This window comes from Quercus robur, chromosome 2 (assembly GCF_932294415.1).
Source record: "Quercus robur chromosome 2, dhQueRobu3.1, whole genome shotgun sequence".
In the NCBI taxonomy this organism is placed as follows: Eukaryota; Viridiplantae; Streptophyta; class Magnoliopsida; order Fagales; family Fagaceae; genus Quercus; species Quercus robur.
In genome coordinates, this window is record NC_065535.1 from 34,353,425 (window position 1) to 34,366,404 (window position 12,980).

General features: G+C 33.9%; 1 protein-coding gene across 1 annotated transcript; it reads left to right on the forward strand.

The window, feature by feature from the left end:
* Nucleotides 1-129: 129 nt before the first annotated feature.
* On the forward strand, nt 130-8,267 carry LOC126713457 (uncharacterized). Its single transcript, XM_050413208.1, has 6 exons — nt 130-472; nt 589-785; nt 2,645-2,725; nt 7,064-7,303; nt 7,604-7,681; nt 7,763-8,267. The coding sequence occupies exons 1-6, from the start codon at nt 358-360 to the stop codon at nt 8,006-8,008; spliced, it is 957 nt and encodes a 318-aa protein (XP_050269165.1). The 5' UTR covers nt 130-357; the 3' UTR covers nt 8,009-8,267.
* The last annotated feature ends 4,713 nt before the right edge of the window (nt 8,268-12,980 follow it).

The window sequence follows — 12,980 nt, forward strand, 5'->3', positions numbered from 1 at the left end:
AAGAGAGCAGTTTTAACTGCTGATACAGATGTGTGGTTAGAAGAACTACCTCAAGACTTGATTGATGTACTTCAACTTGATTTCTTTTAATAAAGTTGACTTACCTTCCCCTCAAAAAAAAGAAAAAGAAAAAAAAATGCAAGTGACCCTTAACATCTCCCGCCATTATACCAAGCCCAATATTTCCCGCCATCCGAAGGGTCGTATCGTATAAACCCAGCCGCAGTACAATATTTTTCTCAAACTTTACAAACAAAAAAACATTCTATTTTCATTTTAGTTGTCAAATTTCGAAAAAAAAAATCCCCAATTCACCTCAGAAAGAAAGAAAGAAAGTTAGGGTTTCTGATTCTGAAAATGGCGGAGCTGAGCTGGAGACACCAAACCCTAATTCAAGCATTGTTATCACGCGGTCCTCTAAGGGACGATCAGTTCCATCCAATCTTCAATGGCCTCACTGGCAAAAACCCAGGTTTCCTTTTTCCTCTTCTTGTTCCATAACTGCTTTAATTGTTGATTCTTGTTTGGTTAAATTTTAGTGTAGTGTTTGATATATATATATATATATATATATATACACTATTACAGGCACTCATAAACAGGTGTTTGATGAATATCTCTTGAAGATAAACAAAGCACTTTCATATGTTCAGTGTGAGCTACGGGGTTTCAGGAACCAATACGATGGCCGGGTTTACTATGGAGTGGTCAATACTGTTTCTGATGAACAATCCAAGCTTGGCACTAAATATTCAGTTCCCCAGATTGCTTTCTACAAGGCAATTGTAAGTATGGCTATACTTATATTTTGATAACAAAATTCAAAATTGTCCCATTGCAACAACATTCGTCAACCCAATGTAGGGTTTATATACTAGAGAATGTGCTTGGATTACTGGACAACTGGTTCTGGTGGGTGGGGTCAGTTGCCCTTGGGTTTTAGTGGGTAGGGGCGAGTCCAAAGGGTTCTTCTTTAAAAAAGTTCCCTAGACGTTATAAAAAAAAAATGTATATAATAGAGACATATCTTCTTCCAAGAATCCATTTTGATCACCAATTCATTTTGGCTTTCAAAGATTTATAAAATTAAGTACATAGCTATTTCTGCTCAATTTCGACCTTGCCTCTTCTCCATCGTCTCAAGAAAGGCCTTCCTGATGTTGACTTGAAAAATTGACTGATTACAGAACTAACAATTTTGATATAGGAACAGTTGCCATTGTCATGGGTATGTACTTAAGACTTGATAATAACTGATGTGTTTAAACTGTTTGTCATACAAAAGATGTTATACCTATAATCTCTGCAATGTACATTGCAATTTAATATCATGACTTTTAGGCCACATATCTCAGCCATCTCTCTCTTTTTTTTTTTTTTTGGGTTAAGTTGCATTGTTCTACAGTAAACTATGAGTAAGGTACAGTGTCATTAAAGTACTTTAGTTTACCAGAGCCCGTGGCTGCTTAGTTTTTAATTTCAGTTTTTAGTGTTTTGGGGTTTGGTTCTATTACAATGTTTCATTTGGTATGTGTTTATTTAACTGAGGCTTTAATTTTTGTAATGTACTATTTTTGTAAAGGTTTAACACCAAATAGTCTTGAAATTTTACAGCATCCAAGAACTTGTTAATGGAGTTGGTTCCTTGCTTCAAATAAACTTTTATCTGTTATTTAAAAAAAAAAAAAAAAAAAACTAATTAATCCATGACTGTGGGTCACAGACTCACAGGGGACTTGGGATACCCAATGGAGCCACTGTTGGCTCTGCACACCTGTGCACATAGTCTTTTCATATATTAGGGTAAACATAGTAAAGCAATTAAAAATTTTACCTTATTTATGAGAGCTCCCATCCTCTAGGAGGCTGTATGTATTATTACCTAGCAGGTTGCTACTTGCAATTTGTTCACTCTTCTTTCTAAAGCAAGATATAATCCCAATATAAAATGAGCATGGAGGACTCTGTACAAGCATAAAGATAACCCCTTAATGATATCTCTAAGAACATTTTGCTATAGATTATTGTAGTTGGTTATATTGTTTTTAGATGTCATTCCTTATAATGGAGAATATGATTTCCACCGTGAAGAGAGATGTCATATCTCAAGGAAGTAGGTGTAGCAGCAAAATAAGGGCCAAAAACAACCTTTGGTATATTCTTCCATTGTCTCTTAGCCTTTCTTGCTTCTTTAATGGATTTCCTTCAAAAAAAAAATTAATAAAAAAAATATTGTGGGCATCTTTCTCTAATCCAAAAGATAAAAAAAAAAAATGGGCATCTTTTTCTGTTATATTCTTTTGTGTTTATCATGAAAGTTACAATAAAATAGGTAATCTTCATTTCTTTTTCACGTGCTTTGTTGCTAGTGGAATAGTTGGAAAATATTAATCAAGGTTCAAGGAGAATTTCATAACATTCACTTGACATTGCATTATCCTTAGTTATGAGAATGAAGCAAATTCTCTGATCACTTTCTCAGTGTTTGAGCCTTCTAGAAAAGGTATAAATGGAAGAAACTATGTCTAAATGAAGTCTTTGTGAAAATCTTTATGCCAATAGATGTTTGATGTTTACTAGTATGAATTTTAGATATCTTCATTTATATCATATCTTCTTGCGTCTTTTTTATGTCAAATATCAGATTGAAGCAATTGTGCAAGATGCCACAGCCCAAGGTAGAATACCCAACATTCATGCCCTTAATCTACGATTGGAGAATCAGGTCTGAATTTTCTGACCTTATTTGTTGCACTGATGCATTTTTTTTTATAAGTAACAATCTTTATTAAAGCAGCAAAACTTCCAAGTATACACATCTCAAAGAACAATGCTCTAAAAAATCTAAGAAAGAATCACAAGAGAAAGCTTGAAGAGCTCTAGCCCAATCCAGCATAGAAAGAAAGAAAAAGGATTCAAATATAATCTGCTCACAACCCTCAAAACTTCTAGCAATTCTCTCCTACCAAATGCACCACATTAAGCAATGTGACACAATCTTCCAACTTGCAGCATTACGGTGCCGAGCAAAACTGCCTTGCCAAGAGGCTAATAGATCCATTTCCTGCAGTGGCATAACCCGATGGATACCAAACAAACAAAAAACCAAGGACCACATCTCATGAGCTATAGGAAAATGTAGAAGTGGATGATCCACATTTTCCCCATTCCGTTTACACATGACACTCCAATCAATCACAATAATACCTCTCTTCCATAAATTATCCGTAGTAAAGATACTCCCCAACGCAGCACTCAAAGAGAAGAAAGCAGCTCTAGGAGGGATCTTAGATCTCCAAATAATTTTTCATGGAAAATGGACACAATTGGAGGGACACAATAGCTGGTAATAGCCTCCTACCTTAAAACCCCTACTCTTATTAAGCTTCCAACACATCTTGTCATCTCCCCTTCCAATTACAGAAAAAAATTAGTAAATTAAACCCATAAATCTATCCAAAGAATCAAGCTCCCAATCTTGTACCAATCTGGGAAAATGAAGATCCCAATGCTTCACCCCAATTGCAATAAATCTGCTATGGAAGAATCTCTATCCTGACTGATCAAAAATAACTCTGGGAATGCCTACTTTAGAGGGGAATCCCCACACCACAAGTGATCAAAATAACTGATGCATTGAACTCTAGAAATTTGAGTTAGCACTTTGAGTGATGCAAATCCAACTCCATATGGTTTGTCTTCTACAAGTGGCATAACTTGTATGGAAGAGATTAGCATTGGAGAAGCTCACAAAGGGTTTTAGTTTGTACTAGAAAGTTTATAAACTCGAGGAGTGAGTGATAAAGATGAAATAATAGCCAAAGGGCTGGCCTTTCAGGCTAGAGAGTAAGGACACAGAAAGAAAAAAACTCTCTCGCTGAAATAAAAGTCAAAATTTGGTTGCACCCCTAAATAATCAACTTTGTAGCATAGAAAGAATTATTAAATAGAAATATTGGCCTTGATATAAAACATAATTTATCTGTAAAAAGGTAGCCTAAGAAATTTAACTCAAGTTATTCATAAAAATCCCAATTTATAAAACTGTTAGTGATGAAAAGTATTGTGCTACAATGCTGTGAACACTGACCCTGGAATCTTTTTTCTTTTCTGATTAGCTACTCATCAATTTTTCTGTGGTGGAGAGATCTTGGCATCAGTTAAAAATGTGAAAATTATGGTCATATATAGAAGGATCAACCTTTAAAAAAAAAAAACTCTCCTGTAGTCCAGGTGTTTTCATTAGTTAATTTATATGAATTTGATCGTAGTGATAACCTTAAAATTATCAAGCCTCCTTAATATCAAGGAACTCTTCGATGACATCTCTAGGCTTCTTTGGTAACTGGACACTACAATCTTTGATTTCTGGTTGCTCAGTGTCACCATCAAAGTTTTGGTAATCAAACAAATGCAAGGCTGCAAGATTAGAGATAGGACTGATCTAATGATCATTTGGAAGTTTCACCTCATAAGTATTCATACTTATTTTCTTCAATGCCTTATGTAGATCAATCTTTGTAATGGATTTCCTATGGAAATATTTGTTTTGTAAAGTGTACCCAAACTTAATTACCTCCAACAAACTCCTTGAGGCACCTATGTTGAATTGCTCGCTCTTCAATAGTTTGTTGAGGATCCATAGTCAGCAACAAAATTTTGGTACTAATGAGGATTGGTTGTTTTTTGTTGCTATGAACTTCTTTCTATGGTTCATAACTGGTTCTAATTGTGCTATGCACTTCATTATGAAAGCACCATATAGGATTAATGTATGCTTCTTTATCAAACTCATGCTTCATTGGGCAACAGAAAAAAGTCCAACACATAGAGCGGTTCATAATGACACTCTTCTTCTGCATCACAAATCTATGATGTTAAGTAAAATCTTATTGGTTTGATATAATGACGCTCATAAAATGTTCTCTTTGAAATTCAAGTTTCTGTAGTAGGAGAATTTTCTTATAATATTATGGAATAAAGTAAACTTATAATAGGATTAAATTGCTGTATCCTCCCCTAAGATTTCACAAAACAACATATGCTCCCCCTCTAGTTGAGAAGATTAGCCGGCCCCATACTACAAAATGTCAAAGTATAATACTCTTTTACCCATTTGAAGTCCACCTATGCTCTTTTTTCATTTGCAAGCCTGGATAAGTAAAATGCTTTCCCATTATAACCATGTAGCAGTGTTTTGGATGAGCCAAAGAAGATCAATGGGCTCTCAAGAGGGACAACCAGATCTGAAATGGAAAACTCAAAAGAAGTGAAATTTTTTTAAACACAACCAGTTGATCGCTTGCTCATCCAAAGTGGTTTTTTTTCAGTGCGTGAAGCAATAAGTGGATGTGGTTTTGGTGTTTTGATGATGTTATGTATGGTTGTAATTTTTTATTGGTTGGCTACCTTTCTCCCTTTTCTCAATGTCAGCAAAATGTCTGAGCCATGCTCTCCCTTGCCACTTCTACTACCACTCACCTACTTGGCAGCTCGTCTCCCCAATCTGCTAGAATTTGTTTCTTAGCTGTTGCCTATTGGTCAGAGTTGGTGACAAGCCAAAGATATACTTCTTTCTAGAGGCAGTAACATTCACAGTTCCATTAAATATAATTCTGGTTCCCTTGTAAGAGCTAGGTTAAGGGTGACTTAATGGCTTCAAGACCCAACCAATCAAAATAAATATAATTCTAGTTATGGTCATGAGTATTGGGTCTTGAGTGTTGCCTCTCCCATCTCTACTGAAATTTCAAGATCAGTGGGTTCTCAAATCTCAAGGGAAGAGGATTGTCATGTAGATCACATTTGTAAGTACAAGTATGCCAGTTGTGATAAGGTTGCTAAAGGCAATGCAACTTAAATATTTTTTTTGATAAGTAAAAGAATAATTTATTAAAAAGAAGGAATGCTCAAAAGCGAGCATCCTTAAAGAATTACAACACTCATGATCTCCAAAAAAATCAATAATAAAACTACAAGATACCTCCCGATCTATGTACTATGTTCAAACATAGTTCTCAAAAGGCTATTTTTAATATCTTGCATAGATTTCTTCATTCTCAAAAGTCCAGCAATTCCTCTCTCTCCATATGGCCCACATAATGCAATGTAGAGTAGCTTGCCACACTACCCTATTACAGGGGCTTCCAAACACCCCTCCAAATAGTCAACAAGTCAATTACTTGGCATGGCATTACCCAATGTACTCCAAAAGCCATAAGTGCAAAAGATCACATCTCCCTAGCAATAGTACAGTGCAACAATTGATTAACTTTTTCACTGTCCCCTTACACAAAATACATATATTAACAATCAGTAGCTTCCGTTTAGCAAGGTTATCCATTGTCAGTATAGAATTCAAAGCTGCAGTCCATACAAAAAAAAAAAAAAGCTACCTTACATGGAACCTTATTGCCCCAAACACCTTTCCAAGGTAATACGTACAGAATTAGGTGCACCATGGTGAAGCACTTATATTATCAATCAGTTTTGCTTAGAAAAACTACAATGTTTCTGGTTGTTTTGCTAAAGGTTTGTTTCAGTTATATTTTATAGCAGTACGCATTTTGAATACTCTTGAATGCATTTTTCTTTTTGAACATTCACCTTATTACTTACTGCAGTTGTCTGCAGCTAAACTGTGGGCACATGTCCCAGTTTGGCTTAATTTGTCTAATGTTGGCAGTATGTCTTACATATATTCTTCCGAATGCATATATCTTTTTGAATGTTCTTCTTAATACTTGCTATAGAGAATGTTGTCTGCACAGCTAAACTGTGGATGAAAACCCAATGGGTCTTAATTCTATATGATTCCCGCAACAAGTTTATTGATCATGACTTGGTTTGCCCAAGAATGGATGTTTCCAGAACTAGTGACTGAGTGTTTATGCTTTTATTAGGAAAAATTCCATATCAATTAAATCAAACAAACTAGAATTTGCTTTCATTTAGGAACTCCCTCAACTTTTACACCATTTTCACACAGGCAAATGAGTTTATTATTCTGTACAAGCTTGCTCCTGTGATGCGCTCATGCTTGACACTTCATGTTGTTAATCAGGTTCTAACTAGCACAGGATCACAATCACAGTGTGATCCAACTCAGGTCCCTCCTGCAGTAAAGAATTTCTCATTATCTCAGAAGGAAAAAACTCTCGATGAACTTGTGCGGGACCAGTGGCTTAATCGCACTCCTGATGGTATCATTGGACTTGGTGTCAGATCCTTTCTTGATCTGCGCAGTTATTTCCGTAATAATGATATTCCTTCATGTCAAGTGTGCAACGAAGCTGGAGTGAAGGTTAATTGATTATTACTTTGCTATGTTTGTGGATACTGGTTAATGTTTGATGTCTACTATATCTCGGAAATTAATTAAATTTTTTTTTAACAGTTAATTAATCCATGTAGGATGTATTCAGTAAAATGTTAATTTGAATTAGCTTTGCTTGTGGTTTCGAAGTAAAATCTAATGTTTTATTCAACCATTACCCTAGGGTAATAGCAATGGAAAATTTTCAAATGTTCCAACTAAAACTAATGGAACATTTCTTTGTTTCTGCTATTAATTTTTGTACTTTGTTGGGTTTGTTTTTGACAGGCGGATGTGTGCCAGAATGACTCCTGTACAGTCCGAATTCACAAGTACTGCCTAAAGAAATTCTTTTCCCAAAGAAGGGTATATTCATGATGTGTCTCGTATTTACTGTGAACAGGGCGTTCTGTACTTAGTAAACCTGCTAACTTGAATTAATTTTAGGGGGAAAGAGTTTGTCCAAGTTGTGGGACTGAATGGAATTATGTAGTACCCAAAGCAGAACTTGTCGATGAAGAGGATGAGGCGGATGTGCCCACCCAGACCCAGCCACCTCGGGGACCTAGAACAAAAAGGCTTAGATCCAGCAAAACTGACTGTGCAGATGTAGTTGGAACTGGTTCCTCTCAAGCTTCCAGACCTACTTCAGATCTTAGAAGAACAACTCGAAGCACTGCCCGCCCAAGGTAATCCTTTTCCATGTGTCCCTTTTACAAGGGACTAGATGAAATATGCTGTAGATTTTGTTTCTAACTAGCTGGCATTCCCTGGATAAACCTTATGGAGCAATTGTTAATTTGTTATTAGATTTTATGGGCGAATGCTGTACTAGTCTTTTTTTTTTTTATGTCCCAAATATTTAGGAAGAAACTGTGATTATATAATAGACCTCTAAGTAGCTTGAAGATACCTGGATGAATTTATGTTAGATATATTATTCTCAGTCCAATTGCTACCAGCACTGTAAATTCTCATTTCTTATCCTTTGCCTGGTATGCCAAATGGATCATTTGAGAGACAAAGTTCTAGTGGAATTATTTTGATTTGTGCTTTGATGACATAAAAGAAAAATGCTATATGGTACAGGTGATTGCATAGCATATTTATGGAACTTAATATACTTCAATGTTGTCAAGAGGCTTGTAACTTAATTAAGACTTTTATTAGTGTTTTTAATGGAAAAGTCCAAGATTCAAATTCCCCTTCCCCTATTGAATTACATACACACACAAACCCTTTAAAGTTTAAAGTTCATTTTTGCATTAAAAATTTTTACTGCAAAACTTAGGTATAGCTTTTAAGTATTGAACCTTAAAAAAAGGTTTTCCAATAAAATTGAAACACATATTGACTAATGCAGCAGAACAATGTTTATCTTTCTCAGAATAAATAAATTCAATGGGGGAACCAAATATGCAATGTTTATCATGTGTTTGAATTTAACGGAAGAACTTAATATACATCATCCAAAAGTCCTATCAAGTTTTTATCTAAGCCATTATCAGCTTTCAATTGCTGTAACTGCTCATTGAACAGGCTGTCTTAAAATCAGATACTGTTAACTTGTTCCTACAATTTCTATTTCTTGCTTCTATTTTCTTTTGTTAAATTTATATTTCTTGCACCTAAATAACGAAGGAAAAGCAATTCAATTATAGATTCTAATAGCTCTTTTTTTTTCTTTTTTTTTTTCAATAAACAGCAATTCCTATTAGAACACATACGAAAATAGCTCTCTAAGTTAACTAAATGAGGTATTAATTTAATATTTTACTGTTATTGAACCGAGAAAAAAAGAATCATATGATTCATATCAAAATCCTACTTCAGAAAATTTTTTTGAACATTCAATCCACATACCAAATACTCTCAACTTTCAATATCTTCTCCCGAAAAAAAAGAGTTCCAATATAACACAATATTGTTGGCTATGTTACAACGTTTTTTTGTAGCACAATTAATCTAACAGTAACGATTCTCACCCAAAAAAAAGAAAAAAAAGAAAAAAAAAAATCCTTACTGCGACAAATTGCTAATTACTATGTTACATAATGAATCTTATTCAAAAATAACAAAATGTATATATATATATATATATATATATATATTTAAAAGCTGAGGCGTAGCATTTATTATTATTATACTCCAGTTGAGCCACATTAGCATCCACGTCATTATCTTTTTGTTTTCTAATTTTCCTATAATTGTTTTTTACATTTATGTTTTTAATATTTACATTTCTCTAATCTTTCTCATTTCCTTACATTTTCATCTTCCCACTACTTCTTCAACATTTCCCCCTCTCTTATTTTTTCATCTCCCCACTACTTTCTACATTAATACCATTCTTCCTTTTTTTTTTTCATCTTTCTTCATTTTTGTTTCTTCTTATTCACACTTTCGTACTATAAATTTGTCGCTATATTTTCCATTCTATGCATAGTTTTTTCTCAAAAAAAAAAATGTTGTTTCTCTCTCTCTCTCAACTTTTTGGTGGATTTTTTTATTTTTCTTGTATCTTTGCTTTAGGTTGATAATTTTTTTTATGTTCTTTAAAAGTCTACTTTGGGCTAAAGCGTTTAGTTTAGTTTTTTAAATTGTTATTGTTTTTATTTTCTATTTTTTGTTTTGTTTTATTTGATTGTTAAATGTTATCCTATTGCATTATAAAGAATTAAATACAGCATATAAAAATATAATATTATTCTATTACATAGCATGTGTAGGGTCTTAATTTACAGTCTAAGCCCAAAACGTATGGGATATTGGCCCAATAAGCCCAGTACAATAAATTTGTAGAAAGTGGGTCGAAGAACTAGGCCCTAATAAGTTGAACAATGACTAGTACTGAATTGAGTGACAATCAAACATGAAATAAGAGATTTTGATATCAATAGACTTTCAGTCCGAGAAGATCACATTTGTATATATTGATCTCAATTGAATACAAAGACAATTTAGATTGCTACAGTCTTATTTTTTCCTTTCTTTCTTCTCCTTTTTTTTCATTTTTTTTTTTAGAATGACACTATGTCAATGTGTATAATGTACTTTTTTTTTTTATTTAATGAAAACGTTTTTCTCTTCATCTCTTGTTCTTTTGTTTTATCATTTTTATACACAGCATTGAACTACTATTACTGTTCCTTCAATAGAAGCCAATAATATTATACTGTCAATAATCTAAGTAATTCGATCAAGTACCAGAAACAAAGTTATATATTAAGTGTTCGTATTGTGAATTGAACCTTCTATAATGAAGGTTGATATTGATAAACTTATATCATGTGAGGGATAATAGAAGAGGCAGACAACCTATATTTTGCTCATCACTTATGTAAATAAATATAAATTTCAATTTGCTTAAAGATTTCAACTCGAGGATGTAAACATAACCTTGGATCTGTTTTGATCTTTGGTGAAAAATAAAGGGGTGTTACAGAATGTTGATTTCCTCAAAGTGTGTGGTCCGAGGGACCTGACACAACTTAGGTTCTGTTTATATGCTTGTATAGATACCTTTGAGTGTTAATTTCACCCAAACATGTGGTCCGAGAGACCTGACATATCTTAAGATCTGTTTAAACATTTATGTAGATGCCCTTGAGTGTTAATTTCACCCAAGAATATGGTCCGAGAGACCTGACATAACTTAGGATCTGTTTAAGCACTTATATAGATGCCATTGAGTATGAATTTCCCCTCAGCCTGTGGTCCGAGGAACCATGCAGGGTTTAGGTTCTATTTAATACTTGAAAAAATGTCAAAAGTAATTAATTTCCCATAAACTTGTGGTCCGAGGAACAATGCAAAACTTAGGTTCTGTTTAATACTTGAATAGATATCAAAAGTAATTAATTTCTCCCAAGTCTGTGGTTCGAGGAGCTATACAAGACTTAGGTTTTGTTTAATACTTGAATAGATGTAAAAAATAATTAATTTCCCCAAAACCTGTGGTCCAAGGAGCCATACAAGACTTAGGTTCTGTTTAATACTTCTATAGATGTCAAAAGTAATTAATTTCACCCAAGCCTATGGTCTGAGGAGCCATACAAGATTTAGGCTCTGTTTAATACTTGAATAGATGTTAAAAGTAATTAATTTCCCCCAAGCCTGTGATCCGAGGAGCCACCTGACTTAGGTTCTGTTTAATACTTGAATAGATTAAGTAACAGGAAGCACAATGCCTCTACACAACAAAAGAATTTATTGATAAAGGAATTTTTCATTAATAATAATACATTTTCAGGTTGTTTATATTCCAAGGGCGCGGTATTACATGCTCATCTAAGTCTTCTAGGAAATGTGCCCCTATACCAGTCACAGAGGTGATGCGATATGGTCCTTCCCAATTGGGTCCTAACTTTCCCTATGTTGAGTTTTTTACAGTGCCCAGAACTTTCCTCAATACCAAGTCACCAGGCACTAGTGGCTTCAACTTTACCTTGGCATCCTAACCTTGGTTGAGTTTGTGTTGGTAATATGCCAATTGGACCATTGCACTTTCTCTTCTTTCTTCAATAAGATCTAAGCTCCTTTCTAGCAACTCGTTGTTACTGTTCAGACTGAATGAGCTGGTCTTTAGCATTGGAAAGCCAATTTCTAAAGGAATAACAGCCTCGGCTCCATAAGTCATCGAAAAGGGGGTCTCCCCCGTTGATCTGCGAGGTGTGGTTCGATACATCCACAGGACATATGGTAGCTCTTTCATCCATCTTCCCTTCGCATCATCCAACCTTTTCTTGAGTCCGTTTACTATGACTTTGTTAACAACCTCGACTTGTCCATTCCCCTGGGGATAGGCTAGGGTAGAATATCTGTTCGTAATTCCCAATTCACAGCAATATCTCCTGAAGGACTTACTAAAAAAGGAGAAGAAAGAAAGGGAAAAATAAGACTGTAGCAATCTAAATTGTCTTTATATTCAATTGAGATCAATATATACAAGTGTGACCTCCTCGGACTGAAAGTCTATTGATATTAGAATATCTTATTTTGTGTTTGATTGCCACTCAATTCAGTACTAACCGTTGTTCAACTTATTAGGACCTAGTTCTTCGACCCACTCTCTACAAATTTATTGTACTGGGCTCATTGGGCCAATATCCCATATGTTTTGGGTTTTGACTGTAAATCAAGACCCTACAACATGATTTGAATAATTTGATATTTATTCTATTATATAGCATAATTTTTTATAGTGATCAATTTAGATGTTAAACTATGAGGTTTTACTAATGTTTGTTTATTTTTTAATCCTTTGTGGTGGACAAAGTACTCTTAATAGTTGTATTATAAGTACTCTATAGTGCCATTTTATTTAGAGAAAAGCAAAGGTTAGCCAAACAAAAATAATCGGATAGATGACAAATTGTAGCTTTTGTAATTTTATGTTAATTATTATTATTATTTTATAACAATGCATATATAGAAATTTAATTATTAGATTTTGCTAATAATTTTTTATTTGATAATATGTTTTGGGTGGACGAAATTACAATTTCTACAAAGAAAATAACCTTAATAGATTATTAATAACAAATTGTTTTCCTAATTGGTCAAGTTAATCATTGTTAAGTTTATTAATTTTTTTTAGCTACATTTTTTGGTGTTTTGGATTGTAGGCAAAAAAAAAAAAAAAAAGTTTAAGAAAGTTTGTTTA

Coding starts and splice junctions, on each gene's coding strand:
- LOC126713457 (XM_050413208.1), top strand. CDS start 358: ATGGCGGAGCTGAGCTGGAGACACCAAACCCTAATTCAAGCATTGTTA. Junction 2,726..7,063: donor ATCTACGATTGGAGAATCAG/GTCTGAATTTTC, acceptor GTTGTTAATCAG/GTTCTAACTAGCACAGGATC. Junction 7,304..7,603: donor GCAACGAAGCTGGAGTGAAG/GTTAATTGATTA, acceptor TGTTTTTGACAG/GCGGATGTGTGCCAGAATGA.